The 22052-nt window shown below is 44.9% G+C and overlaps 1 protein-coding gene across 1 annotated transcript in view; it reads right to left on the bottom strand.

The window, feature by feature from the left end:
• Positions 1–22052, bottom strand: part of CDH1 (cadherin 1) — a 94596-nt gene that overhangs the window by 4246 nt on the left and 68298 nt on the right. Inside the window, exons 7-15 of the mRNA XM_074401530.1 lie at positions 19555–19730; positions 19151–19279; positions 17917–18099; positions 15882–16126; positions 12689–12834; positions 9088–9312; positions 7056–7283; positions 3068–3198; positions 1327–1470 (exon numbers count right to left, since the gene is read on the bottom strand). Coding sequence (XP_074257631.1) covers positions 1327–1470; positions 3068–3198; positions 7056–7283; positions 9088–9312; positions 12689–12834; positions 15882–16126; positions 17917–18099; positions 19151–19279; positions 19555–19730 — 1607 coding nt within the window. The remainder of the gene's footprint in view (positions 1–1326; positions 1471–3067; positions 3199–7055; positions 7284–9087; positions 9313–12688; positions 12835–15881; positions 16127–17916; positions 18100–19150; positions 19280–19554; positions 19731–22052) is intronic.

Raw genomic sequence — 22052 nt, forward strand, 5'->3', positions numbered from 1 at the left:
CAGCACTTTGGAAGGCCGAAGCAGGCAGATCACCTGAGGTCGGGAGTTTGAGATCAGCCTGGCTAACATGATGAAATCCTGTCTGTACTAAAAATACAAAAATTAATTGGGCGTGCCTGTAATCCCAGCTTCTTGGGAGGCTGAGGCAGGAGAATTGCTTGAATCTGGGAGTCGGAGGTTGCAGTGAGCCAAGATCACACCACTGCACTCCATCCTGGGCAACAAAGTAAAATTGTCTCAAAAAAATGAAAATAAAAATAAATAAATAAATAAATACAAGAGGTGGTTAAACTGATTACTGTTTTCTCCAGTGGCTAAAATGAATGTGGCTTGGTCACTTCTAACACTGCAGTGCCTCATAATCCTCATTGACAACTCCTACAGGAAGCTAAAGCAAACACAGACTTTACCAGAGAGACTCACCAAGGGCCACTGGACCATCAGACAAGCCCCAAAACCATTCCAGTAACCAGGCAAGTTATTAGAGAACATAGCTTAAGGAAACAGACCCTACAGACCCTACCAAACTATTTCTTTACTGGGTTCTTTCTCATCTTACCCTAAGCTAATTCATTTAATGCCTTATTATTTTCCCTTGCAAGTAGGCACAGCCTTCTGATAGTTCTGGCCAATAACTGGTTGGATAACTCCCTTGTTGTGTAAGAAGATGGTTTGCTAGAAGACAGGCTTTTGCCCTCTGCTTTGCTCTTCATACTGTTTCTTGCTGGAATACAGACCTAAGGTCTGGAAGTGTGACAGCTATCTGTGATCATGAGGCAACAAGCCTGAGAACTAGGGTCTACATGCTAAAATGACGAAGCAGAAACATGGAACAGCCTGATCCACTAGCCTAGACTGCTCACCCCAGTTTACTATTTGTACAAGGTAAATCTACTCCCATCTGTTTCAGCTTCTTGTATTTAGAGCTGAATGCATTTCTGACATATAAAATACAGATTCTATTTTTCTAATCCGCAGGTAGACTTGTGATACACATTTATCATTATATCCCAACCAGCAGTGGGAGGCAAGGGAGGTAAATTCCATTCGGGAAACTAAAATGAAATTTACTTAGAATGTCCCTAGCCTAATTTCTAGATCTACTAAATCTTTTCAGGCAATTCTTGGTTTTGCCACACGGACCTTGCAATTTGAAACACTATTACATCAGAAATTCAGGTGAGAGACAGATTAAGGAAAGCAGGGCTCAGGGAAGCTGAAAACTTAGTAAAGAATCTAAAGACTCTTTTTCTCATTTTTGACACAGCTCCTCCCTTTTGAGCTTAAAGATGAGCCATGCTTTGATTTTTCACATGAATTACTTACTTCATCAATAAAATTTCCAATTTCATCGGGATTGGCAGGGCGGGGAAGGTACCGGGGAACGCTCATGAGGGTTGGCGCGACATCGTTACGAGTCACTTCAGGTCGAGCGTCCAGGCCCCTGTGCAACTGGCTCAAGTCAAAGTCCTTTGGAGAAAAAGGAGTACAATGAAGAGTAAGAAAGAAACAGTCATATGCACAGGGCTAAGTCTGGTTTACAGATTACAATATTGGATGATGTCTTCACTGCCAACTGTATGATCTTTACCAGTTTAATGCAAAAGGACAGTTTTTAAGCTAAAAGTTTCCCAAATAGCACTGGAAAAAAATATAGGTGAAAGAAATATGCTTAGCATGTGTGGATCTAGATATAGTTTGTGTGCCTTACTAATTTTCATAGGACATGACGATGAGATCATTATTTGGCAAATATGCACTCCCTCCCAACCCTAGCCTTGGAGAAGAGTATACCTCCACTGATTTTGGGCTTTGTCGTGTGACTTGCTTAGCCAATGGGACAATCCACACACAACACAGGCAAAGGTCTAAAAGGCAACAGCTTGCTGGTACAAAGACGAGACTTGCATGGAACAGATCTGGATATAGTTAGCAGTTTAGAGCCACTCAGCTAGACGCTGCCTAAATCTGCTGAGCCCCAGCCATCCTACAGATTCTCGTGAGCTTAGATGAGACCAGCAGTTGCCACAGCTACCCCACAATGCATGAGAAAGACATGTATGTTGTGTGCTGCTGAGATTCTGGTATTGGTTGCTCTATTGCTCACTGATATGATATATCTGGTATCCCAACTAGACTTACAAGTCCATGAAATCTGGAACAATATTTTTCTCTGTATACCCTCCTCCCTATGATGTATGGAGCTCAGTAAATTGTGCCTCACTCTATGGCCTGAGTCAAAAGCAGGACTCCGTGACAAACCCCCACGGAAAGTAGATTCTCCAAGACACTGAACAGTTCCCTGGACAACTCTAGGGTAAGATGTTAAGATCATCTCCCAAATCAGGAAGTACAGAAGGACTAAACATTGACGGCCAAGTACGGTGGCTCATGCCTGTGATCCCAGCACTTTTTGGGGCTAAGGTGGGCAGATCACAAGGTCAGGAGTTTGAGACCACCCTGGCCAACATGGTGAAACCCCAACTCCACTAAAAAATACAAAAATTAGCTGGATGTTTTGGCCGGTGCCTGTAATCCCAGCTACTCAGGAGGCGGAGGTTGCAGTAAGCTGAAACCACACAATTGCACTTCAGCCTGGGCAACAGAGCGAGACTTCATCTCAAAAAAAAAAAAAAAAAGATATAATATTGATGAAAAGCAGTTTTGGTCTAACTAAAAACTCAAGAGAAACAAAGCAGACCAGTTGTTCTGTATCAAAGATAATCTGGCTGAAGTTCATGTCTGGAGAATGGCAATGAGGAGTGCAGGCTCTGAGACAGACCATTTGGCTCTGTCGCTTCCTAGCTGTGTAACCTTAGACAAATTACTGAAGTGCTCTGTGCCTCAGTTCATTTGTTGGGGTGCAGAACAGTATGGGATTGATAAATATTAGCTGTGTTGGTGATGATGTGATGATGATGATGGTCTACTTTCTTGGCCTTAAAAAGATAATATACAAAGTGATACAGAGTTGTTTCAAAGGCCTACCTCTCTCTATCCAAATAAAGAAATTGCTTCTTCCAAATAAAGACACCACCTCTGAGCTACCATGGTTTTAGAAACCTACCTGATCCTCTTCTCCGCCTCCTTCTTCATCATAGTAATAAACATTGTCCCGGGTGTCATCCTCCGGGGGCAGTAAGGGCTCTTTGACCACGGTTCTCCTCCGAAGAAACAGCAAGAGCAGCAGAATCAGGACTATGGTGGGGGGTTGTGGGGGAGAGAGATCGAGAGTGTTGAGAGCCAAAGATAAAGAAGGCCAGAAGCAGCAGCTATCACAGAGCACCCCTCATACCAGACAGGGGGCAGTTAGACAGCCACCGGCTACCTTCAATACACTTGAAAATGTCAATCCACGTGACATTCACATCCCTGAAGTTGGTGTGCACAGTGCAAGATAGTAGACAGTGATATGTGAATTCAAGCATGGTCTTTAATTTTCAGATAGGTCTTAAACTCTGTTATTTTCCCAAATCTGGGGGCAACGTGTTCCAGGCAGAGGAAACAGTAAGGGCAAAGGTCCTGAGACAGGAGCATGTTTGGTGTGAAGGAGGGAAGGTGAGGAGGCCAGCATGGCTGTAGCACGGTGAGTGATGGGAAGAAACATCGAGAAGAGCTCAGAGGGACAAGCAGGGTGGGAGGGGCATATGGACCACTGCAAGGACTTTGGCTTTGATTCTGAGATGGAGTCATTGAAGGTTTGTGAGCAGGGCTCCTAGGTCAGCCCAAATGTGACTGATACATAACCAGCTATGAAGAGAGGGATGGAGACTATAAAATTGCCTGGTATGTTCTTATTTTCTCTTAAGATAGAATCATGTAAGTAAGCTTTAAAGTCTATTTAACTCCCAAGGCTTAAGACAAAGATTACATTTGATCTTGCGATTATTTCTACGATATATATAATTAACATTTAACTTAAAAAAAATTTCTGGCCAGGCGTGGTGGCTCACACCTGTAATCCAAGTACCTTGGGAGGCCGAGGCAGGCAGATCACAAGGTCCAGAGATCAAGACCAGCCTGACCAACATGGTGAAACCCCGTGTCAAAAAAAAAAAAAAAAAAATTCTCTAAAGCAGTCAGAAAGAAACCACTTAACTTTAAAAAAATATTATAGTATTCATTGTGAATGAAAAAAAAAAAGATTCCATGTGTTTTCTCTCTATGGGCATGTGTGCCCAAGTACCCATATATGTACCCTATGAAGTATTTTCTTGCTTTATCACCTGGGCTGGAGTGCAGTGACACAATCTCAGCTCACTACAACCTCTGCCTCCTGGGTTCAGGCAATTCTCCTGCCTCAGCCTCCTGAGTAGCTGGGATTACAGGCACATGCCACCATGCCCAGCTAATTTTTTTGTATTTTTAGTAGAGATGGGGTTTCACCATGTTGACCAGGATGGTCTCGATCTCTTGACCTCGTGATCCACCCACCTCAGCCTCCCAAAGTGCTGGGATTACAGGCTTGAGCCACCGCGCCCGGCTAAAAAAATGTATTTTAAGTATAACTACAATCTTTAAGATTCCCTTGCTGGGCACAGTGCCTCATGCCTGTCATCCCAACACTTTGGGAAGCCAAGGCAGGAGGATTGGTAGATCCCACAAGTTTGAGACCAGTCCAGGCAACATGAGGAAACCCTGTTTCTACAAAAAATACAAAAAATTAGCTGGGTGTCATGGCTCATGCCTGTGGTCCCAGCCACCCGGAGGCTGAGGTGGAAGGATCGCCTGAGCCCTGGAAGTCAAGGCTGCAGTGAGCTGAGATTACTCCATTGCACTACAGCCTGGGCCACAGGGCGAGACCTTGCCCCCCCACCAAAAAAAAAAAATTCCCTTAGAATGAATATACTACTCAGTAATCACCATCCCAAAAGCAGACCAGGCCACTCAAATGTAATTTGATTATGAAGTGGGCTGGCAGGGCTTATGTTACCGTGTGTAAGACAATGATGTATTAACCTAATCTGATGGCACAATATATCCATGTAAAGCCTGGCAGAACAAAAGTCCAGAAAGCTTGCTCGATTCTCAACAGCACTATCCTTCTCTTCAACTTTGGGAGGACACCAGCAGGAAGGGGCAGGAGGACACCAGCAGGAAGGGGCAGAAGGACACCAGCAGGAAGGGGCAGAAGTAAATGGGATGCCCAGCAAACATTTCCGGAACATTGAAAGGCACCCTTTCCCAGAGTCCATTGAATCAGCAGCAGCAAGATCAATGGCACCCATGCCCAACCTAAATTGAAAGCCCTTGATTTGGTCCCACTGCTCCCTCCAAAAATCTTTTTTCATTCCCATCAGCTTGGCCTGGTCTCTGCCCTCCAAGGAGTCTACTCAAGCCTCTGCTGTGCTTTACTAGGAGAGGAACCTTCCTGAATATCCATCTGCCTGTTAGACTTCTACCAGCACCTGTGGCCTAACCACTTCCACCTTCCACAAAACCTTCCTTGAGGCTCAATTAACAGCCTTTTCTGACTACAGTGACTACAAAGCCATTCATGAGCTGGACCACCCCTTATGGTCACTAATTATATAGGATCTTTAAACATTTCTTTAAAAATTTTTTTTAATTAAAAAAATATATTTTTCATTTTTATCTTGTAGAGACAGGGTCTTGCTTTGTTGCCCAGGCTGGTGTCAAACTCCTGGCTTTAAGCAATCCTCCCACCTTGGCCTCCCAAAGTGTGAGCCACCATACCTGGTCAAAGGTTTCTAAGTGACTTGCTATCACTTGCATTGAGAATCATTCACTTGCTCTTCTTTTTTTTTTTTTTTTTTTTGAGATGGAATTTCGCTTGTTACCCAGGCTGGAGTGCAATGGCACAATCTTGGCTCACCGCAACCTCCGCCTCCTGGGTTCAGGCAATTCTCCTGCCTCAGCCTCCTGAGTAGCTGGGATTACAGGCACGCACCACCATGCCCAGCTAATTTTTTGTATTTTTAGTAGAGATGGGGTTTCACCATGTTGACCAGGATGGTCTCGACCTCTTGACCTCGTGATCCACCCGCCTCGGCCTCCCAAAGTGCTGGGATTACAGGCTTAAGCCACCATGCCCGGCCCATTCACTTGCTCTTCTATCATTCACATGTTTAAAACCCTACCAGAGTTCTGATGTAGTGTAAGGATACTTTGTCATATGATGCACATAATCTGTTTTCATAACTAATTTATTCCTTTAATAGATTCAGTATTTTCTGTGTGTGAATGATAAAATAATTTGCCTTGACCATAACAGCATCTGTGTCACCCCGAGGGGTCACTCCAGGTGGGCTCCAATGGAAACAGGTTTAAGGACTATGGCAGAATCTGCCAATTTTCCTCAGCATCCTTTTTCTCCTTTATCCTTTTAGTCATTGATACTCACTCACTGCTCACCCTACACTCCATCCCTACTCCATGGCAATTTTCAATTGCAAGTAGAAGCTTCCAGGCTCCCTTGCAGCTAGGTGTGGCTGTGTTTGGGCCAATGGTAATAAGTGGAGGTGACATTGCCTCCAGTCGTGTGGCCTCCACTTCCTCTCTCATCCCCTTCTCCCATCTAGGATGGAATGTAGAGGTGGTGGTGGTGGTGGTGAGCTGGATAGCTTAGACCATGCTGGGGCAGCCCCCAAGATCTTGCTACTCTGCCTACGGTCTAAGGAACTGCAACATCAGCACCCCCTGGGAGCTGGTTAGAAATGCGGAATCTGTGGCCCCACACCAGACCTCCTGGATCAGATTTCCCAGTTTACCAAGAGGCCCAAGTGATTTGCATGCACTCAAGCTTGGGATGCACTGACTTGAAGGATGAAAATAAACAAGATAGAAGAAAACTGTGTTCCCTATTGACTTCATGGCACAGGGTTGCCCTCCCTCCCATCTTAGACCATTTACCTCTGAACCGTTTGGTAAGAGATAAACTTCTATTCTATGTAGGCCACCATAACTTGGAAGTCCCTTTCCTATATTGGCTAAACCATACCCTAACTAATATAAGAACAAAAATCATTTTCAGGAAATAAACCTCCTCCATTTTTTTTAAGTCAAAGGCTGAGCCACTTGCCAACTGAACTTACTTAGCAATGCAAGAATTCCTCCAAGAATCCCCAGGATGGCAGGAACTTGCAATCCTGCTCCAACATACGGTGCCCTTTCACAGACGCTGGCGGTCCCTTCACAGTCACACACGTGAACCTCTAAGGTGGTCACTTGGTCTTTATTCTGGTTATCCATGAGCTTGAGATGGATTTTGTACTCGCCCACCTCTAAGTGTATCTTTGGCTTCAAAATGAGAGATTCTTGGGCTGGGGAAAGCAATAAAAAGAAATAATGAGACCAGGAGAGAGAGATAGAGAAAAAAAAAAGCTCATTCCAGAATAAAATTGTTAGTGAACTAAAGACATTTGCAAGCCGAGCAAAGAGAGCAGAGCTGCTTGGGTTTTAGTTAGGTATCTCCTTTTTTTTTCTGGCTGTAAAAAGCTTTATTTCCATTTGGTCTAAGGCTTGGGAGAGGGCTCTAGGGCAGGTTAAAAAGCTGCCTAGTGGCTAGAGGGAGAGGCTCAGGCAGAGAGTGGCTCTTCAGATTTACTGGGCTCATTAGGCTCCTGGTTGTGCCTTAGGGTGAACCTTTCAAAGAGGTACACGCCCAGCCCGGCCTGGGGGCCGGCCAGCCTGCAGAGGTTGGTCATGTGGTCACCTATCTTCTTGATGAGTTTTCACTTCTTCATCTAGGAAGTGGCTCTCCAGGAAGTCACAGAGATGGAGGTCTGCGTGGTTGAAACCCAGGGCATGAAGATCCAAAAGGGCCTGGTTCAGGTTCTTCTTTAGGGTCAGAGTGACTTCCATTGTGTCCAGGGTTTTACCCCATTCGTCTTTTTTTTTTTTTTGAGACGGTGTTTCGCTCTTGTTACCCAGGCTGGAGTGCAATGGCGCGATCTCGGCTCACCGCAACCTCCGCCTCCTGGGTTCAGGCAATTCTCCTGCCTCAGCCTCCTGAGTAGCTGGGATTACAGGCACGCGCCACCATGCCCAGCTAATTTTTTGTATTTTTAGTAGAGACAGGGTTTCATCATGTTGACCAGGATGGTCTCGATCTCTCGACCTCGTGATCCACCCGCCTCGGCCTCCCAAAGTTCTGGGATTACAAGCTTGAGCCACCGCGCCCGGCCTTTTTTTTTTTTTTTTTTTTTTTAAGGCAGAGTCTCACTTTGTAACCCAGGCTGGAGTGTAATGGCACAATCTCTGTGCACTGCAACCTCCGTCTCCCATGTTCAAGTGATTCTTCTGTATCAGCCTCCTGAGTAGCTGGGATTACAGGCGTACACCACCACACCCGGCTAATTTTTATATTTTTAGTAGAAAGGGGTTTCACCATCTTGGCCAGGCTGGTCTCGAACTCCCAACCTCATGATCCACCCACGTCGACCTCCCAAAGTACTGGGATTACATACGTGAGCCACGGCACCCAGCCTACCCCATTTATCTTGACACGGCTTCTGGATGTCCTGGAGGATAGCATGGCCACCGCACTGGTTTTGCATTTATTTTCAAGACGTACTCAGCACCCTTGCGTTTCTCCTTGGCCAATTTGTGGAATAAGTGGCCCATGCCTTCCAGAGCCACATCATCACAGTGGAAATAGAAGCCCAGAGAGAGGTTGATGTAGGAGGCCCGCAGATGCAAATTGACCAGGTGGTTGACAGTTGCCTCCACCTTGGTGGAATAGTTCTGACAATCTGGGAGCTCATGGTTGGTTGGCAAGAAGGAGCTAACCACAAAAATGGCCTTGTTTGGTCCCAGGAGCGGGAGGTGGCAGAGAAGATAGTCCTGGAGGTTGCAAGTGGAGAGGAGATTGGAGGGTAGTTAGAGGCTGGGAGAGGGAGCCCTGCTTGGGTTTTATATTACTGGGTAGCATACTACAAAGTTAGATACCAGGAAAGGAAAGAGATCTTTGGAGTAAGGCCTCAAAGACAGAATGAACAAGGAAACAAGTATCAACGGAAGGGGTGGCATCTGGAAGTTGAGAAGAGAAATTGAGAGGTGGGGATCTGGGGGAAGGAAAGCATGGCAGTCACAGCACAGTTGCCAAAATAAAGCTCAGGTACTCACTTGGGTCATTGTACTCAATGGTCCAGTTGGCACTCGCCCCATGTGTTAGTTCTGCTGTGAAGGGAGATGTATTGGGAGGAAGGTCTGCATCAATGATATTGATGACTTGAGGCTCTGGATTCCTCTTGCAGAAGTATAAATTTCGAGGTTCTGGTATGGGGGCATTGTCATTCACATCAGACAGGATCAGCAGAAGCGTCCCCGTTCCAGTAGCAACTGGAGAACCTAAGAGAAAATACAGAGGAAATGTTGCAACTCTGGAACAGTCATGGATCCCCACTGCCTTCTACCAGACCCAATCCAGATCTTGTCCTGGCTCTTCAGTGGTCCCTCACCAGGCCCCACTCCACCCCCAGAACCTCCCATCCTACCAATCCCAGGGCACCTCCACTCCCAGGTGGGCAAGCCTCTGACCGTTTTACATAGACAAGCTTATTCCCACTTTGATAACCATTATTCAAGTTATTCCTCACACCAAGGATACCCTCCTCCTTCACATGCCATTATTCATTCATTGAATTTTAACAGCTCCAAGAAGTCCTTATTGCCTGCTTGCTGTCTCCCTAATTCTTTTTCTGCGCTTTCATGCCATTTAAAGTCATTATCAAAGTATTGAGTCTTTTATTTTTATTTTAAGCCGCACTAGAAGTTTAAAATCAAAGGGGATGAGTTGGGTCTTTTTGAGTCTCTGCAAATTGGTTTTCAAAATAGATTTGGGAATTCATATACACTTCTTTATTTATTTATTTATTTATTTATTTAAGAGACAGGGTTTCACCACATTGGTCAGGCTGGTCTCGAACTCTGAACCTGAGGTGATCCACCCACCTCGGCCTTCCACAGTGCTGGGATTACAGGCGTGAGCCACCATGACAAACTGTTTTGTTTTGTTTTGTTTTGTTTTTTTTAAGGCAGGGTCTCACTCTGTCACCCAGGCTGGAATGTGGTGGCATGAACAGAGTTTACTGCAGCCTCTACCTCCTGGGCCCAATCTCTCACCTCTGCCTCCCTAGTAGCTGGGACTACAGGCGCATGCCACCATGCTTGGCTAGTTTTTAAACTTTTTTGTAGGGGTGTTGGGGGGGGTCTTGCCATGTTGCCCAGGCTGGTCTTGACCTCCTGGGCTCAAGTGATCCTCCTACCTTGGCCTCCTAAAGTATTGGGATTATAGGCATGAGCCACTGCACCCAGCCCATCCACAGTTCTGTTCGCATTTCTTTTATATCCTGACACAAAACCAAGCATATGGTAGTAGGAAAAAGTGGTACCCAGGGAACTATCATCAAGATTAGTATGTGACAGGGAAACAAAAGAACAGAGGAATCCATCTCAAACCTATAAATAGATATGTCTAGATGGCATGACTAAATTTTTTTTTTTTTTTGAGATGGAGTTTCTTTCTTGTTACCCAGGCTGGAGTGCAATGGTGTGATCTCAGCTCACCACAACCTCCGCCTCCTGGGTTCAGGCAATTCTCCTGCCTCAGCCTCCTGAGTAGCTGGGATTACAGGCATGCACCACCATGCCCAGCTAATTTTTTGTATTTTTACTAGAGACGGGGTTTCACTATATTGACCAGGATGGTCTCGATCTCTTGACCTTGTGATCCACCCGCCTCGGCCTCCCAAAGTGCTGGGATTACAGGCGTGAGCCACCGCGCCCGGGTGACTAAATTTTTAAAACTTTTTTTTTTCTCATGTAAAATGTCTTTTCTTTTTTGAGATGGAGTTTCACTCTTACTGCTCAAGCTGGAGGGTAATGGTATGATCTTGGCTCACTGTAACCTCCAAGCCTCCTGGGTTCAAGAAATTCTTCTGCCTCAGCTTCCCGAGTAGCTGGAATTATAGGCATCCACCGCCATGCCAGGCTAACTTTGTACTTTTAGTAGAGACTGGGTTTCTCCATGTTGGTCAGGCTGTTCTCGAACTCCTGACCTCCGGTGATCCGCCTGCCTCAGCCTCCCAAAGTGCTGGGATTACAGGTGTGAGCCACCATGCCTGGCTAAATTTTTTTTAAAACAATCAACACAAGTCATTTAACATTAACTTAAAAAGGCCAGGCATGATAACTCACACCTGTAATCCCAGCATTTTGAGATTATGGGCAGTATGTTGCCCAGGCTGGTCCTGAACTCCTGGCCTCAAGCCATCTCCCACCTCAGACCCCCAAAGTTTTGGTATTATAGGTGTGAGCCTAGCACCCAGTCTATAAATGTATTTAAATACACAGAAACAGTCTGGAAGGACCCACACCTAATTCATTTCATCCAGATGGGTATTATCACTTTTCAGGTAAAGGAATTATGGGACACACAAATTAAACAGCAAATCCAAGGTCACATGAGTATTAAGCTTTGGACCTAGAATGTAAACTATTGTTGCCTACTTTCCTTAGGGTTTTGCTATGTTTCCCAGGCTGGTCTTGAACTCCTGGGCTCAAGGGATCCTCTGACCTCAGCCTCTCAAAGTGCTAGGATTACAGGTGTGAGCCACTGTGCCCAGCCCACTTGAATTTTTTGATAATAAGAACGCCTCTGTTTAAGAATAAAAGAAAAAACAAGTCTGGGTGCAGTGGTTCACAATTGTAATCCCAGCACTTTGGAAAGCCAAGATGGGCGGACCACGAGGTCAGGAGTTCGACACCAGCCTATTCAAAACTGTGAAAGCCTGTCTCTACTGAAAATACAAAAATCAGCTGGGCATGTTGGCTGGCGCCTGCAATCCCAGCTAACCGGGAGGCTGAGGCAGGAGAACTGCTCGAACCCGGGAGGCAAAGGTTGCAATGAGCTGAGATCGTGCCACTGCACTCCCAGTCTGGATGACAGAGCTAGATTCTGTCTCAAAAAAAAATAATAATAAATAAAAATAGGCCAGGCGCGGTGGCTCAAGCCTGTAATCCCAGCACTTTGGGAGGCCGAGGCGGGTGGATCACGAGGTCGAGAGATTGAGGCCATCCTGGTCAACATGGTGAAACCCCGTCTCTACTAAAGACACAAAAGTTAGCTGGGCATGGTGGTGCGTGCCTGTAATCCCAGCTACTCAGGAGACTGAGGCAGGAGAACTGCCTGAACCCAGGAGGTGGAGGTTGCGGTGAGCCGAGATCGCGCCATTGCACTCCAGCCTGGGTAACAAGAGCGAAACTCCGTCTCAAAAAATAAATAAATAAATAAAATAAAATAAAATAAATAAATAAATAAAAGAATCATCTTTTGCAGCAACAGGGATGAAACTGGAAGCCATTATCTCAAGTGAAACAGTTAGACATACAAGGAGAAATACTGCATGTTCTCACTTAGAGGTGTGTACACATGGATGTAGACTGTGGAGATAGACAATGGCAGCTGGGAAGGGTGAGGGTGGGAGGGAGTTGATGATGAGCAATTACTTAATGGGTACAATGCATGTTATTTAGGTGATGGATACCCTGAAAGACATGGTTTTAACACTATACATCTCTGCATGTAACAAAATTACCCTTATACTCCATACCTTTATACAAATCAATCCAACAAACAAAAAGGATAAAAGAAAAAGAATGAGGGGCAAGGAAGTGAACTAGCCAGGAAGGTGAGGCAGCAAAGGCCCAGATGGGGCCCCCTTACCGTTGTCTGTAGCTATGATGAGGGCTGTGTATGTGCTGTTCTTCACATGCTCAGAGTTCTCCCTGTCCAGCTCAGCCCGAGTGGAAATGGCACCAGTGTCCGGATTAATCTCCAGCCAATTGGCAGTGTCTCTCCAAATCCGATACCTGAATAGGCACAAGGTCTGGCTTTTAGAATAGGACTAGCAAACAGCATGAAGCTGAAAATGGCTTAAGCTCTTCTTCAGTTATCTGATTACTTCTAATGTTTTTATTTTGAAAACCAACAATACAACAGACAAGTTACCAGAATAGTATGATGACCATCCATGGACTCTTCACCTAGGTTTACTCATTGTTAATATTTTGCCACATCTGCTCTCTCTCTATATTGACAAACACCTACATAATTTCTTGTTTTGCTGAACCATTTGCAAATAAATTGCAGAAGTCATGTTCCTTTACTTATAAATACCAGGGTGTGATCTCCTAAGAACAAACGCATTCTCTTATATAACCTCAACTTGATTTTCAATTTTAGGCAATAAAACTTTGATAGAATACTATTGTCAACTATATAGTGTATATTCAAATTGTCAGATTTTCCAGAAATGTCCTTTACAGCAACCTTGCACCCTTCTGGATTCAGGATCCAATATGGCCTTTAGTTGGCATGGTTCTTCCTTAGGTCTTTCTTTTTTTTTTTTTTGAAACTGACATTTTTTAAATGTGCTGGCCAGTTGTTTTGTAGAATGCCCCTTAGTTTGAGTTTGTTTGATTATTCCTCATAATTTAGATTTAGATCATCCATTTCAGAGGTTGGTGGTGGGGACAAGAAACTACAGAGGTGGCCGGGCGCGGTGGCTCATGCCTGTAATCCCAGCACTTTGGGAGGCTGAGGCGGGTGGATCACGAGGTCAAGAGATCGAGACCATCCTGGTCAACATGGTGAAACCCCATCTCTACTAAAAATACAAAAAAATTAGCTGGGCATGGTGGTGCGTGCCTGTAATCCCAGCTACTCAGGAGGCTGAGACAGGAGAATTGGCTGAAGCCAGGAGGCGGAGGTTGCGGTGAGCCAAGACCGTGCCATTGCACTCCAGCCTGGGTAACGAGCAAAACTCTGTCTCAAAAAAAAAGAAACCCCCCGCCCAAAAAAAAAAGAAATGAAACTACAGAGGTGATGCTGTAGCCTCCCAGCGCAGGACACTGGGAGGCATATGATGTCTGTCTGTGCTTTTACTGATGATGTTCACTTTGATCACTTGGATAAGGGAAAGGCCACCAGATTTCTTCATAGCAAAGGTGCCTTTTTTCACTATATGATACATCTATAATCTGCAGGTAGATAATATGAGAATATGTTGTTCAGCAACTTTCACACAATGGATTTAGCATCTATGGGTGATTCTTGCTGAAGCAATGATTATTATAATCCTTATTTACTTTTAAAAGCAGACTCCTCCAGACCAGCTTCCCCCAAACAATATAGTAGTTTGTAACTGGTGGCAACATGCCACCTCCTCTCCTGCCATGAACATCTGGAGATGCAGGTTGCCCTGTTGACTTGTGGGTGGGCTGTACTATTGGCATTTAATGGGAGGTACAGGGAGGCTAATAGAGATCTACTGCTCAGTCATTTACTGGGGTCATGGAAAGGCTCTGACAGGAAAACTAAGAAATCAGAGGAGGAAAGGGCTCTGAGAACTTGTAGGCTTGGCCTCACTTCTTTGGAAGTGCAAAGCAATGAATTACATAAAGTGCTCTTTGTTACAGGTCTAAGGGCCTCTGCAAACAAACACTAAAGACCTGGTCCCGGAATTTGCCCAGGAGATGCTTTGAACTATCTATTTCACTACTGCAAGCTTTCAACCCAGCCTGGAAACTGTACAATTCAGGGTTTCATCACTGAACCAAATCCTACATTGTTGTCTTTGATTTTTCACTATTCTTTTAAACTTCAATTAAAACACACCTTGTCAGGCCTTACAGTTTGGAGCATGTAGAAATAGCCTCTAGATTATGAGGAATCCATTGGCTACATATAGAAAATGAGAGTAATTTTTTGTTTCTTACTTTGGGAGGTGGGGAGATCACTTGAGGTCAGGAACTCAAAACCAGACTGGCCAATATGGTGAAACTCTGTCTCTACTAAAAATACAAAAATTACCCGGGCATGGTGGTGGCAGGCACCTGTAATCCTATTTGGGAGGCTGAGGCCCAAGAATTGCTTGAACCCAGGAAGCGGAGGCTGCAGTAAGCAGAGATCATGCCACTGAACTCTAGCCTGGGCAACAAAGCAAGACTCCAAACTCAAAAAACAAACAAGCAAGCAAAAAAACACACACACCACAATACTGTGTATGCAAAGTAAAATTGCATTTCTACCATACTACAAGAGCTTAAAGAGAGGCAGCACATCAGACCAAGAATAGCTATCTACGGAGGAAAGGGAAAAGGTGAAAGTTGCACAGATAAAGGGAATAAAAAAATAAATTTAGCGCCAGGCGCGGTGGCTCAAGCCTGTAATCCCAGCACTTTGGGAGGCCGAGGCGGGTGGATCACGAGGTCAAGAGATCGAGACCATCCTGGTCAACATGGTGAAACTCCGTCTCTACTAAAAATACAAAAAATTAGCTGGGCATGGTGGTGCGTGCCTGTAATCCCAGCTACTCAGGAGGCTGAGGCAGGAGAATTGCCTGAACCCGGGAGGCGGAGGTTGCGGTGAGCCGAGATCGCGCCATTGCACTCCAGCCTGGGCAACAAGAGCGAAACTCCGTCTCAAAAATAAATAAATAAATAAATAAATAAATAAATAAATAAACAAATAAATTTAGCAAGACAATGGTCTTGTACAGATAAATGACAAAATGCCATGAACTATATTTATATATAAAAATTCACACACACACACACACACACACACACACACACACACACACATCCAGTTGCTGTAAGTCAGTTGGAAAATCCTGGCCAGACGCTGTGGCTCAGACCTGTAATCCCAGCCCTCTGGGAGGCTGAGGAGAGTGGATCACGAGGTCAGGAGTTCAAGACTAGCCTAGCCAACATGGTGAAGCCCCATCACTTCAACCCTGGAGGCAGAGGTTGCAGTGAACCAAGATCGTGCCACTGCACTCCAGTCTGGGAAACAGAGCAAGACTCCATCTCAAAAAAAAAAAAAAAAAAGGAAAAAGAAAAATCCTCACACTTACGTTATTTTCTGTTCCATAAATTTGTCTGGCTCCCGGGCAGTGTAGGATGTGATTTCCTGGCCCACACCAAAGTCCTCAGACACTGTCACTTTCTTTTCAAGAGGCACAAAGATGGGGGCTTCATTCACATCCACCACATCCACGATGACAGTAGCTGTGGAGGTGGTGAGAGAGACCTCAAATGGGGCCACGTTTGTCACTGCCACATGTAGAATGTACTGTTGTTTGGCCTCAAAATCCAAGCCCTAGAGAGGAAAAACAATGAAGTTAAAAACAAAACAAAACATTTTGTATTAGTAAAAAAAAAAAATTAAATCCTTAACTGTTGCTTTTGGGAATATATTAGGTTGTTGTAAAAGTAATTGTGGTTTCTGCCCTCCCTCCTTCCCTCCTTCCCTCTCTCCCTCCCTCCCTTCCTTTCCTTTCCCCCTTCCTTCCCTTCCTCCCTTCCTCCCTTTCTCCCTTCCTCTCTTCCTCTCTTTCTTTCTTTGCGACGAAGTTTCGCTCTTGTTGCCCAGGCTGGAGTGCAATGGTGCGATCTCAGCTCACTGCAACCTCTGCCTGCAGGGTTCAAGAGATTCTCCTGCCTCAGCCTCTCGAGTAGCTGGGATTATAGGCATGCTCCACCATGCCTGGATAATTTTGTATTTTTAGTAGAGATGGGGTTTCTCCATGTTGGTCAGGCTGGCCTCCAACTCCTGGCCTCAGGTGATCCACCTGCCTCAGCCTCCCAAAGGGCTGGGATTACAAGCGTGAGTCACTGCGCCCAGCCTCTGCCATTACTTTAAAAGGCAAAACCCACAGTTATTTACCAGGGCTTCTCAAATCTGTTCACCTGTTCGAGAGGAAGTAAAAGCTGTGGGGCTGTTCTAGGTATCCATTAATTCTTTGAGTCACCTCAACAAGTAATACACCCAATTCTTGGTTTTCATGTCTCTTTCCTTTTTTTTTTTTTTTTCTGAGATGGAATTTTTGCTCTTGTTGCCCAGGCTGGAGTGCAATGGCACAATCTTATCTAACTGCAACCTCCGCCTCCCAGGTTAAAGCAATTCTCTTGCCTCAGCCTCCCTAGTAGCTGGGATTACAGGCATGTGCCACCATATCCAGCTAATTTTTGGTATTTTTAGTAGAGACGGGGTTTCACCATGTTGGCCAGGCTGGTCTCGAACTCCTGACCTCAGGTGATCCACCAGGCTTGGACTCCCGAAGTGCTGGAATTACAGGTGTGAGCCATCATGCTCAGCCATTTTTTTAAAGAGATGGAGTCTTGTTCTATAACCCAGATTGGAGCACAGTGGCATGATCATAGCTCAGTGTAACTTCAACCTCCTGGCTCAGCGAGCCTCCTACTGCCATGCACTAAGTTTCTAGGACATCTTTCAAAAACAACCATATCTGCCCCGCTTCTAAAATAATCCATCTTAAGAGCAGAGACCAGCAATTCATTTTCCCTCTCATTGCAAAATGAAAAGGGCTAAGGGAAGGAGAATGTTTCTGGGAAAGAGCCCATTAAAGCAGACAATATTTCTTTTTCAATTTCGGGATGCTGTGTAAGAGCTTCTTGATTTCTTTTCTTTTCTTTTTTTTCCAGATGGGCTGGAGTGCAGTGGTGCTATCTTGGTTCACTACAACTTCTGTCTCCCGGGCTCAAGTGATTCTCTTGCTTCAGTCTCCTGAGCAGCTGGGATTACAGGCATGCACCACCAACCCTGGCTAATTTTTGTATTTTTGGTAGAGACAGGGTTTCACCATGTTGTCCAGGCTGGTCTCAAACTCCTGACCTCAGGTGATCTGCTTGCCTCAGCTTCCCAAAGTGCTGGGATTACAGGCGTGAGCCACCATGTCCCACCTTAGCTTCTTGATTTCTTACATGAGCAAGAAGAACCACTGCAAACCCCACACGGTCCACTAGAATCTAGGAAAGTCACCTGTCCCTCTGCCAATGCGAATCTACTTCTGAGAAGATACCAGGGAACAAGGGCATGAACAGCTGTGAGGATGTCAGTTTCTGCATCTTGCCAGGTACCATACAAACCTTTGCTGTTTTCAAAATGCCATCATTGGTCGCTGGATTTGTGGTGACGACAAATTGCCCCTCATTATCATTCAATATGGTGTATACAGCCTCCCACGCTGGAGTGTTGGGGGCGTCAGCGTCAGTCACTTTCAGTGTGGTGATTTCGAAGTTAGCCTCGTTCTCGGGCACCTGACCCTGGTACTGCAGAGCAAAGAGATGGGTCATTTACAACATACCAAGAGTGCTAGTGGAGCCAGGTTTCAGGGGATTAAAGGAACCCTCTTTTGTTGTTTTTTTGAGACAGGATATCACTATCACCAGGCTGGAGTGTAGTGGCGCGATCATGGCTCACTATTGCCTCAACTTCCTGGGCTCAAGCAATTCTCCCATCTAAGCCTTCAGAGTAGCTGGGACCACAGGCATGCACCACCATACCTGGCTAACTGAAAGCAAGCTTCAAGAACAAGATGATGACAAGGAGAGGCCAGGGCATGGGCACATTGGAGTGCAGTGGCACAATCTCGGCTCACGGCAGCCTCTGCCTCTTGGGTTCAAGCGATTCTCATGCCTCAGCCTCCCGAGTAGCTGGGATTACAAGCACATGCCACCATGTCTAACTGATTTTTGTATTTTTGGTAGAGACGGGATTTTGCCATGATGGCCAGGCTGGTCTCGAATTCCATTTTCAAGGGATCCACTAGCTTTGGCCTCCCAATGTGCTGGGGTTTCAGGTGTGAGCCACCACTTCTGGCCATAATGCAGGATTATTTAAACTTCCCCTACCTGGCTGTCAATACCTTCACCTGGAATGTGTATAATATCCTTGGCATTCAATAATTCTCATGTCTTCCTAGCTATACTAGAAACACCATGAGATGGAATCTTCATTTGCTTTCTTTTTGATGGTACCTCCAGTGTCTCATCAGTGCCTAATATAAACTTAGAAAATATTTGTTCAATGAAGAAATGAAACCCAGTAAAATTTTCTTTAAAAATGTATAGTATGAAGATATGAAATCAGTAGGTGCTTTTTGCAACTTTACAATCTTGTGCCAATTGGCCCCACACCAAGGGTGGAAAAAAGATGCTAACGACAACTGCCACCCCAAGATGATTGCTTTTCAGTTTAAAGTTAACATTCACTAGTCCGGAGAGAGTTTTCAAAGACTTTGCCCATGAGCAGTGGTGAAACTTAGTTCACAAAAAACAGAAGGCCTTTCTTTGGAAACCCTTTAAGGAGTTGCAGAATTACCGTGGTGGGACTGAAGATCGGAGGGTTATCGTTGGCATCGGTGACTGTGATCACAGCTGTTGCTGTTGTGCTTAACCCAACTCCTTGAAGGTCAGCAGCCTGAACCACCAGGGTATATGTAGGGAAAGTCTGCAGAGAGATCAACACAACCAAGTCAGGGCCAGGACCACTAGCCACCTCTGGCCCAGCTTGGCCCAACACATGGAACCAGAATATTTAACCATCTGCTTCATGCCATTCTGCCTGTCTTCTAGGCACAGAACCTCTGGGCAGAGGCTCAGATGCAAAGTTCAGACCATCACCATATTAACTGGCAACTGGCCTAGGAAGATTTTGCTTTGTCCACGGGATTGAGCGAATACACATTTGTCCTTCACACCCTCTGGATCCTCCTGACCCCTGACCTCTCGGTCCAGCCCGGTGGTGAGCACACTGATGACTCCTGTGTTCGTATTAATTGTGAACATCTTTTCATAAGGCAGCTCAGGCGCTTGGCTGAGGATGGTGTAAGCGATGGCAGCATTGTAGGTGTGCACATCATCGTCTGCGTCTGTGGCTGAGACCTCCATCACGGAGGTTCCTGGAAGAGTTCATGGAGAGGACGGGTTAGACAAGCTGCACTTTGGGGACCTGGTCAGTGCTGCTTAATCCAATTCTGCCCTGAGGGATAAAGGAGGGGACCTCGGGTGGTACCATGTCAGAGTTCCCCTGTTCTCTAATTCCTAGAATTCTTACCAAAGTGCTAGGGAAGGAAGAAAGCTCAAATGGGGCTGTGTGCAGAGGACTGGACTTTCCCAACCTATTTTGGGTGAAGGAAGAGAATGGGGGAGAAATAACCTTAAACTCATTTTCCTCTGTCTCTTATACTGAGTGAATGGCATGTAAAGTAAGAAAAACACCAACGTTTTCCACAATCGCCTACTCAGCCGTATCTTTATAAAGAGAATGATCATTGGAGATCATTGTCTTCAAGGTGGAAGAAAACGTTTATAATACATGTCACTGATAAAGGACTAGTACCTACAACATCTAAATAACCTTTTTTTTTTTTTTTTTTTTTTTTTTTTTTGACACAGGGTCTTACTCTGCTGCCTAGGCTAGAGTGAAATGGCACAATCATGGCTCACTGCAGCCTCAACTTCCTGGGCTCAGGTGATCCTCCCACTTCAGCCTCCCAAATAGCTGGGACTACAGGCTAGTAGTCCCAAGCACACGCCACCACCATGCCTGACTAATTTTTAATATTTTTTGTAGAGACAGGGTCTTGCCATATTGCCCAGGCTGGTCTCAAACTCCTGAGCTCAAGTGATCCACCCAACTCAGCCTCCCAGAGTGCTGGGATTACAGGCAAGACCCTGTCTCTACAAAAAGTAAAAAAAAATTTAGGTGGGCATGGTGGCGCACACCTGTAGTCCTAGCTACTTGGGTAGCTAATGTGGGAAGATTGTTTGAGCCCAGGAGGCTGCAGTCAGCCGAGCTGTGATTGTGCCATTGCACCGCAGCCTGGGTGACAGAGTAAGACTTTCTTTCAAAAAAATAAAATAAAGCCAATAGGAAAAATACAACTAGCCCGAGAGCAAAAAAGAGCAAAAGACATACGTCATAAAGAGGAAACTCAAATGGCTAGTAAAGATACAAGATACTTAGCCTATTAATAATCACAGAAATACAATTCTAAATTGCACGGAGAACAACTCAACATACTCAACAAATTAGCAGAAGCTAAAAAGTCTAACAGTTACTGGTGGGAGAATAAATTGGTTCATCCTGGAAAATAGACTGTCATCATTTAGCAGAGTGCGTGCATATCCTACAAATGAGCTCTTCACTATTAAGGATACATACCTTAGAGAAATTCTTGTGTATTTGCACTGAGACTTATTTAGGAATGTTCTAAGGACACCGTTCATAATAGCAAGAAACAGAAACAATATCAATTTCTATCAACAGTGGAATGGATAAACAGTTTTACACAAATATTAAAATAATCATGCAAGGGAATACTATATAGCAATGAGAATAAATGAATGACAATATCATGTGAATTGTATCACCTTGGCTTTCTTCTAGAGTTTTTGTAGTTTTGGGTTTTACACTTAAGTCTTTAATCCATCTTGAGTTGATTTTTGTATATGGTTTAAGAAAGGGACCTAGTTCAGTTTTCTGCATATGGCTAGCCAGTTCTCCCAACACTGCTCTGGCAGACCACACAGAAGCACCCTATGTCTATAAAGCTGAATGAAAGAAGTAAATTACAGAAATATATGTATAGCGTGAGTCTGTAATAAACTTTGAAACAGGTGTAAATACACAAATGGTAATAGATAAAGAAAAGAAAGGGAATGATTACCACAAAAGTCAGAGTGTGGTTATCTTTATGGAGGAGAGAAAATAATGTGATCAAGGAGGATTGTTTAGGGCTTTAAGGCATTGGCAAAGATCTGTTCCTTAATTAGGAAGGTTGTTCTTACACAGGTATAGCTCATGCCTATAATCTTAGCAGCTTGTGGGGCTGAGGTGGGAGGACTACTTGAGGCCAGGAGTTTGAGAGTAGCTTCGACAACAAAGCAAGATCCTGTCTCTATTTAAAAAATTTATTTATTTATTTATTTTTTTGAGACAGAGTCTTGCTCTGCCATCCTGACTAAAGTATAGCGGTGCAATCTTGGCTCACTACAATATCTACCTCCCCAATTCAAGTGATTCTCATGTCTCAGCCTCCCAAGTAGCTGGGATTACAGGTGCCTGCCACCACACCTGGCTAATTTTTGGATTTTAGTAGAGATGGGGATTTTACCATGTTGGCCAGGCTGGTCTCGAACTCCTGACCTCAGGTGATCTGCCCGCCTAGGCCTCCCAAAGAGCTGGGATTTTAGGCATGAGCCACCATGCCCAGCCTAAA

This window comes from Saimiri boliviensis, chromosome 1 (genome assembly GCF_048565385.1).
Source record: "Saimiri boliviensis isolate mSaiBol1 chromosome 1, mSaiBol1.pri, whole genome shotgun sequence".
In the NCBI taxonomy this organism is placed as follows: Eukaryota; Metazoa; Chordata; class Mammalia; order Primates; family Cebidae; genus Saimiri; species Saimiri boliviensis.